This window comes from Physeter macrocephalus, chromosome 4 (genome assembly GCF_002837175.3).
Source record: "Physeter macrocephalus isolate SW-GA chromosome 4, ASM283717v5, whole genome shotgun sequence".
In the NCBI taxonomy this organism is placed as follows: Eukaryota; Metazoa; Chordata; class Mammalia; order Artiodactyla; family Physeteridae; genus Physeter; species Physeter macrocephalus.
The window spans coordinates 41,537-50,086 of record NC_041217.1 but is presented as its reverse complement, the minus strand read 5'-3'; the positions used below and the strand labels follow the sequence as shown (position 1 = coordinate 50,086).

Genomic DNA, 8,550 nt, shown 5'->3' with positions numbered 1-8,550 from the left:
CAATCTCTGCATGGTGAAAATATGAACGATTAAAAACATTTTTATACCTAATTTTTTTTTAACATCTTTGTTGGAGTATAATTGCTTTAAAATGGTGTGTTCGTTTCTGCCCTGCAACAAGGTGAATCAGCTACACATATACACGTATCCCCGTATACCTACTTTTGTATTTATCTGCAATGAATGTGTACCATTTCTGTGATTAAAAAAGGAAAGAAAAGTAAAAGTCTGATTTAAAAAACGCTTTGCCCAGGTTTTGGCTCATGATACGAGGGGCCACATGTCCCCAGAGGCATCTACGTGGTTTTGTTCCTTCTGACCTGAGTGGCTATGCTCACAGTTTTTCTGCAAATGCCATAATCATGGACATCTGACCATCCGTCTAGAAAACAGTTCTCTCATTTTCTACCAGGGCTTGTGAGGCTACGGCTGGGGACGGAAGCCACCTTTCTAGGGGAGGAGGTTGGTGGCAAAACTGTGCCCAAGGCCCGCCCTTTAGTTGGGGGGCCCTTAGACCAAGTTCTGGGGAGAAGGAGGGAGGAAGCAACTGGAAAACAGGTCCGAAGGAATGTCTGTAAGGTCTCCACTTAGTCCTCATTTCCATTCTAGGTCTCCTGAGCCTCAGAGGCACGGAAGATGGGAGGATACCCGGAACCTGGTTTCACAGATTCCTTCTGAGATGGTGAGTCGTTTCGGAAGAGAAATGACAGAACTGAGAATCGTACTGAACATCAAACTGTCAGAGCAACCCCACAGCTGCAAAGAGAGGCATCTGGATGGAAAGTCTGTACTCTGGGTCAGTCTAGAGATTCCAACTGAATCAGAAATCTGTGAGGACCACGCCCAGTGCATACAGTAACGATGACACCATCCACTTAAGAAGTCTGTCCTAGGAGCAAAGAGAGAGTTATACGAGAGTTATATGAGTCCACGTAAGACAAACCAATGAACTCATGCATGATGTGGCAAAGGCCCGCCCGCTACGGCCCACACTCTCCGCTGACTCCGGGAGATCTCGGGAACGCAGCCAGAGCTGAGCTTTCCTTGGGGTAGCTGACAGATGGGGTTGGAAATCTGACTTTCAGCTTACAGGCTATATATAGCAGTGCGGAGCTAATACAAAGAAAAACTACATGGAGATTTGAAGGGAAGAGTGGCCACACCCACCTTGACAATAAAGTCACTGCCAGCCTAGAGGAGAGGCCCCTAAACGTGGTCTTAGAGGCATGTCCGAAGGAATGTATTTCTGATTAGTGGTTTAAATACTGAAGTTTGGAAATGCTTTACTTTTAGAAAGAATAAATTACTGTAAATAAAGTTAGCCACACAACAGACGTCCGTGCACTTCCCCGAATGAGAAAAAGGCGGGGTTCAACCGTCAGCACCATCACAAGCACCACCTGTCACGTGTCATCATGGCTAAAAGGCTGCATGGCTGCTCTCTGAGGGTAAGGGACAGGGAGCCCCAGGGCACAGGAGAGCAGGAGGCCGGGAGGCGGGCAGATCTGTGGAAGCACCCCGTGTCCTAAGCCCGGGGGGAAAGGGAGCTGAGGAAAGGCGGTAATGCATGTGAACTAAGCAGGAGGCCGGTGCTGAGGCCGTGAGGAAGTCCGTGGACGCGTGGTGGACGGGGCGGGCTGACACTCGTGACTGCCGTTCGTGCAGAGAAGGCGACTCGGCCGTCCTTGCGGGGAGGAGCTTTTATAGTGGGGGTGGAGCTGAGTCCCCTGCCCTCAGTCACTCATGGGAAACCCGTTCCAAGGCCACATAGAAACTGTTCTTGTCGTCCAGGCAGTGCCAGCCGATGGGGCCGATCTCACAGTCTGCGCAGACCAGGAACTTGATGTTGCCCACGTCCTTGGTGAAGCCCACGTTCTCGAAGGTGAACATGTCCTCCACCAGCCAGTGCTCCTGCAGAAGGTCGCCCTCAGAACCGCCGCCCTCGGCCAGCGCCGGCTTCTTCCTCATGGGCGGGAGGCAGAGCTGCGTGGAGAGAACACAGCAGAGCCCTGCTCACTCCGCACGGCCCCCGAAGCTCCCCCAGTCCGGGCGCCCGGCAGTGGCCACCCCGTCCTCGCCCGCCGCTCAGGAGAAGGGGAGAGGCGCTGCCTGGTTGCCGCGGTAACCGGGACCGCCCTGGGACCTCAGGGCCAGCCTGTTCTCCTCTCGCCCTCCTCGGGCTCCTCCTCCCCACCTCCTAGTGGGGCGAGTCTGCTCCGCCCCCGGGCCCTACGGGGCCAGCTCCTCCCTGACGCTCCGCTCCCACGTGGCCTCCTCAGGGTCTCCCCCAACCGGACAACCGGGCCGAGCTGCCCATGCTGCCCAGTGCATTTGTAGTTTTTAAAGGGGCTCAGCTGAGGCAACACTGACGCACACGCACAGATCCGAAGTGGACAATCTGACACATTCTGGCGCACGTATACCGCACGCCCACAAAGCTCTCCCATGATCAAGATAAGGAGCGAATTCATCACCCCCAGAGTTCCCTATGCGGCTCCATTTCCCACTTATCATTTCTGAAATCACCTTAGCAGTTTACTGGCTCAGTTACTTACCAGGGGGCTCCCTCCACCGGCTCACTTCTCCTGTTCATTACCACAGCCCCACTGCACGGAATGGCAAGTGACACAGCAGGACGCAAAGAGTTGGGACAAGAGTAAACACAGGACGTCGGCTTCACGCTATCCCATCACTGTTGTTACGAAGATACTGGGTTTATCTCATAAAAGGAACATTCAAAAGGAAAATCTAGCTCTCGAATTTGGAATATTATCTCTAGGACCCTCGCACCTCCCGTTCACGAGAAGAAAGCACGCGCACGCTGCACGCAATCCCTCCGACTTCCCGCGCGGGGTTAGCTGGCGCCTCAGCGGCCCCCGCCGGCCGCACAACACGTCAGCCAAGCTCCTTCCCTACTCCTCACCACGGCTGCCGCCAGTGCACGGAGTATTTCCCACCCCACGATTCCCTTCTAATGCACCCCCAAACTCTAATAAAATAGGATGGCCTTAGTGTGCTAGCCTGGCATTGGCAATCAGGACAAAAGCAAACAATTTAAACAGTTTTTTAAAAAATAGACTGACATCAATCCCAAACAGGTAAATGCTCTGGTGGGGATGAGAATGTCAGGAAGTCCACAGGAGCTGCCGGTGTGTGAAAAACCCTGGAGCCTGCATTTCTGAACTCCAGGCCTGCTGACGCTGGTAGGGTATCCCTGCAGGGAGGAGGGAGCTCTGATCCAGAACATTCCCCCTCCCTGTCCTCCAAGCACGCGGCTTGGCTTACTAAAACACATCTGTGCGTCTCCCTTTGCTGTGTCCCCTGAGACTTCGTCTGAGGACATCACAAAATACGAGAGTCCCCCTTCCTGTTACAGTGTCATTCCAGCCACTCTTTTTGCCTCATCTGATGGTTAAATGAGTCCCTAATGCTTTGTTTTACCCTGAGTGAACATGGGAACAGGCAGAGGCAAAGAGAGCTAGGAATCAAAGCTCAGGAACAAGAAAACCTGAATTCCAGTCCTAAGAGTGACTTTCTGCGGGCCTAAACGTCCCTAGGTACATTTCCAGCCTACCTCCTATACTGTCGGTGTGAAATCACATCTTAACTAAATGCAAGAGGAGTGAAATGTGAGGGGAGAAAATCGAAGACGATATAAGCCTTAGCCCTCAGGACATGTCTAGCAAAGGAGCGCTCCCCGTTCGCAGTGCATAAGGCCACCTCTGCTGTCACCCATTTGATTAGTGACTAAAGGGCAAGACTATTACTAGCCATCCATTCAAGGGGTCAGTCACACTGGGTCCTGCTCCCTTTCTTCCTCCACATTCCCATTTTTACTGAAATCCTGTTAAGTCAGACCCATGTATGTGCACTTGTCTGTGTATCTGTGCCTGGATCTCAGCAAAGTAGAGGACAACGCTAGGGTCACGCTGTGGGATGTAACATGTGGGACACAATGAGGCTTTCTGGACAGACTACTGGGGTGGAAATCTAGAAATTAATACCTAATTTGAGGTCGCCAACTCGGCTCTCTGGGGGCCAAAGCCGCCAGACCCCTGACGAGGTGGGTTAGCTATGCGGCCAGGGCCCCGGCCAGCACCCCTGATGCCGGACAGGTCTCTGAGACGCATCGAACACCACGACGCTGACATTCTGCTGATGTCTCAGGGAAACCTCTTTTGCTTTCTTCAAGAACTATTAACAGTACCCGTTAAAAAATAAAATATTTTCTTTCTCTTTGTAAAAATACATTCTCATTATAGAGAACTTGGCAAGCATGCTGCACTACAGATGAGAATAAAAACCGTTACAGTACAAAGTAAACTTCTGTTAACGTTTTTTGTAATTTTTCCCCCTTCAGTGAGTACACGTGGTGGTTTTATTATTTATTATTATTATTACTTTAAAGATACTGACATGGGGAAAGAACCCGTCATATATATATATATATATATATCTTACTTATTTATTTATTTATGGCTGTGTTGGGTCTGCGTTGCCGCGCGTCGTTTTCTCTAGTTGCACTGAGTGGGGGCTACTCTTCATTGTGGTGTGCAAGCTTCTCATTGCAGTGGCTTCTCTTGTTGTGCAGCACGGGCTCTATGCGCACGGGCTTTAGTAGTTGCAGTGTGCGGGCTCAGTACTTGTGGCTCACGGGCTCTAGAGCGCAGGCTCAGTAGTTTGTGGCGCAAGGGCTTAGTTGCTCTGCGGCATGTGGGATCTTCCCGGACCAGGGCTCGAACCCGTGTCTCCTGCATTGGCAGGCAGATTCTTAACCACTGCGCCACCAGGGAAGTCCCTTGTGGTGGTTTTAAAACCACACAAATGTCCACAAATTCTGTGACAACCTTTCCAAGATGTGGAGACTGTGCCTCTCCCCTTGAGCCTGGGCAGGCCAAGGTGGGAGTGACAGGCTAGGCTAGGGAAGGCTGGGCCACGTTTGCAGGTTGCTCTTGGAACAGCTGCTCTGGGAGCCCTGGTGACCCTGTAAGAACCATGGCTACCCTGAGGCCTCCTGGTGGATAGCGCGAGGAGCAGCCCATCACAGCCCGTTCCAGGTGCCTGAACCCTCTCAGTCCACAGGCAGACACGGGAGTGAGGAAGCTTCTGAGATGACCCCTCTAACCGCCGCCCCGTGAAAGACCATGAATGAGAACTGCCGAGCTGTAGCTGGGCCCTGCCGACCCCCAAATTTGTGAACAAAATAAACGTTAATGTTTTAAGTCACTGTCTGGGGTGATTTTGTTATGCAGCAATAACTAGAACGACACTGCCCAACACACCTGAGGCATGTTCCATTTTGATTCCTGATTTTTCACTGTGATAAACTATACATAACATAAACTGTACCATCTAAATAATTTTTAAGTGGGCAGTTCGGTGCCATTAAGTACATTCACATTACTGTGCAACCATCACCGCCATCCATCTACCCTTTTATAACCACACTTGCCAACACCCCTGACCCGCCCCCGCTTCCTAAACCCTGGCAATCACTAACCTGTTGACCATTTCTAAAATTCAAAAACGTCATATAAACGGAATGATACAATAGTAATCTTTTGGGACCAGCTTTCTTCACTCAGCATAACTCCCCGGAGATTCATCCTCCTCCAAGCTGTGGTGCCCGTCGTGTGGCATCATTCACCAGCAGAAGGCCCGCTGGGCTGTTTCTGGTTTTCGGCTCTTAGGAATAAAGGTGCGGTGAACATCTGTGCACAGTTTTGTGTGAACATGTTTTCATCCCGCCGGGGATAAAGGCCCGGAGAACACTTGCTGGGTCCTATGTTAGGTGCATGCTTAGTTTGAGAATAATGTCTCGGTTTGCTCTCATTCTCATCCAAGCAGTGCTCTATCCTTTCTCTCCCACAAGCTCATCTTCCACCCCCCTCTCCTGCCCCAACTGCCCTCTCCCTCAAAAGGTAACAAAGCAACTATTCCCTTCTCTAACTCATCACCCTTTCCCTACGTTCTCAAGCTCTCTGGTGTTCAGTTCCTCTGTGACTGTAATTTCCTCTGCCCCAGACTGCAGGTGAGATTTCACAAAGGACCGAGTCGGGGGTCTGAACATTTTATAAAGAAACCGCTCACAGGACTTAAAAAAAAGAACACGTCGGGTGATGGATGGCGCCTGCGACACACGGATCCGCTCCGCCTGCTCTAACCCTCAGTCTCACGGACTGAGAACGTCACTCCCTCATTTACTTAAATCCCAAGGTCTGTGTTCTCCCTCACGCGCAGTCTCGGGGCAGCGGGCGCGGGACACGGGACGTGGGACACGGGATCTGTGGAGTGGTGTGAACGACACTCCTAGTGATTCACGACGTCGGCGGGGATCACAGATCCGGGAGCGAGCGAGCGAGCGCTCTGCGGGTTCGGGCCTCGCCCCCAGGACGGCCCCCGCGTCCCGTCCCTCCCCACGCCGTGCCCACCCAATCAGTCCCTGCGAACCGCCCCCCCGGGACCCGCGCCCACTCCCGGGGCGGGGCGTGGCGGCACAGTGGGATGGAGGCTGCGGAACGTGACAGCGGGACGACGAGCACCGACACCTGAGCCTGAGGAAGTAACGCTTAGGCTCCCTAGGTCGGTCTGCAGCGGCCCGGCGTCGGGACCCCGCGGTCGGCAGGCGCGGCCCCGGGGCGCCAGTGTCCGGTCGTGTGTCCGGGTCCAAGCCGAACGGGACCCGGTGTCGCCGCCCCTCCCCCCCCGCCCGCGTCCCCTCACCTGCCGGCGGGAGAAGAGCGCCGTGCCCGGCTGCAGCACGCGGGAGCCGCAGCGCTGGCACAGCACCGCCTTCCGGTTCCGGCCGTCCGCCGACACCAGCTCGCTCGGCGGCGCCGCGGGCTCCATGGCCTCCACCCGGGCCCTCGGCGGCGAGGCGCAGGCGCGGTCTCGGGGCGACCTCTTCGCACTGCGCAGGCGCGGTCTCGGCGGCGGAGCCGGCGCCGCTTCCCGGCCCTGGACGCCACTGCGCAGGCGCGGCCGTTCGCCGCCGCACAGGCGGCCGGGTAGCGGTGTGGTTTTGTGACAGGTTCTTCCTGGGAGGTGACACAGCTGCCCAGGCTCACCTGGGCGCTGGGCTTCCCTTACACGGAGTGAAACCTGAGCCAGTCCAGGTGTGCGTTTAGTCCCGTGAACGACGGGGACGTCCTGGGGTCAGTCCCCCATCAGCAAATCTCAGCCGCAGTGGCTCACACGGGACGCGACCTACAGGGACACCTGCCTGTGGGCGGAGACAGGCGCCTGGAAGCTTCAGTTGCTGCTCTCTGTTCTAATCATACTGACCACTAAGCACGTGGCAAGGCCTGGTGTTGATGCGCTTCCAGAAACGTCTCGAGTCCCAGTTTCCCTATGGGTCGGTCGTAGTGCAGTGAGGCGGTAAAAGTCGGAAAGGCTGCCTTCCAGGGCCCACCGGTCCAGGCATGGCCCTAGAGCCACTGCTGGGTCGTTACACTGTATCTCCCTCTCTCCGGTTGTCTTCAGATGTCTAGCTTACTAGTTGTAGTGCGGCAGGCGTGGCCTTCCTGAGATGGCAGGGGAGGCAGGTAGAAGGGGAGCCAAGCCGCCTGAGAAACGTCTCATCTACCCACCACCCCCCCGTCGGCGGCACGTTTTTCTTCTTCCTCTTTGTCCTTCATTAATTCAACATTTGCTGAGCAATTACAGAATATGCTACACCCTGAGGATACTATGACGATAGGCACTTTGTACTGGAGAACACAGTTTAAACAGGAAGACAGACCCAAACCCAAGGACATGTGGTAAAGACAATCCAGGGAACAAAGTAAATGGAAGCACAGATCAGGAGTAATTCCATATGGGGAGTCAGAAAAGGCTTTTCCTAGGTGATACTTGAATTGGGCATTAAAAGGTGACTAGGATTTTGTCGGCAGAGCAAGGTTATTTCAGATAGAAGGAACAGTGTAATACATCCACAAGGGTGAGAACAAATTTAGGAATGGTTAAGAGCACTGTGGATGAAGCACGTGATACCTGGGGGAAGTGAGGGTGGTAGAGGGGGCAAGGTCAGGAAGGTGCCGTGAGTCCAGATCACCATGGGTCTAATGTCATGCTAAGGAATTCAAACCTTGTAACATGGACAATGGGAATCTATGGACTTTTAGGCCAGAATTAACTTTGATATTTACTGAAAATGTGCTGTATGTTTGGTATTGTAATGGCCCTGTCCGTGCTTTAGAAACATAACTGATGACAAAATGGAGGGGCTAGACTGGAAAGCAAGAGAAGAGTAGACGTAAGGGTATCAGGAGACTATGCTCCATGAGTCTGGGCAAAAGATAAAGTCTGAACTAAGTGGTAGCAGAGGGAAAAAAAAAATACAGGAATGGATTTGGAACAATTAAAGTAAACTCGTGTACAACCTAAAAACTAATCGGATGTCTGTATTGTGGTGGTGACAGGTGACACAAGATGAAGGCAGCTTTCAGAGGTTGCATAACTTAGTGGCTGCCTGCCAGTTACGGGAGCTAGAAAAACAGGAGGAACCACCAAATAAGGGGTAGCTGTGTGTAGGTGCATGAACAGGGGAAA

General features: G+C 53.2%; 1 protein-coding gene across 1 annotated transcript; it reads right to left on the bottom strand.

The window, feature by feature from the left end:
• Positions 1 to 1,696: 1,696 nt before the first annotated feature.
• Positions 1,697 to 6,920, bottom strand: RABIF (RAB interacting factor). Its single transcript, XM_024130689.1, has 2 exons — positions 6,724 to 6,920; positions 1,697 to 1,983 (listed from the first exon to the last, which is right to left on the bottom strand). The coding sequence occupies exons 1-2, from the start codon at positions 6,847 to 6,849 to the stop codon at positions 1,738 to 1,740; spliced, it is 372 nt and encodes a 123-aa protein (XP_023986457.1). The 5' UTR covers positions 6,850 to 6,920; the 3' UTR covers positions 1,697 to 1,737.
• Between the last annotated feature and the right edge of the window lie 1,630 nt (positions 6,921 to 8,550).

Bases quoted from the DNA above. Each gene is read 5' to 3' on its own strand.
- RABIF (XM_024130689.1), bottom strand. From the start codon at position 6,849: ATGGAGCCCGCGGCGCCGCCGAGCGAGCTGGTGTCGGCGGACGGCCGG. The intron at 1,984-6,723 runs GTGAGGGGACGC...CTCTCCACGCAG, and splicing joins CGCTCTTCTCCCGCCGGCAG to CTCTGCCTCCCGCCCATGAG.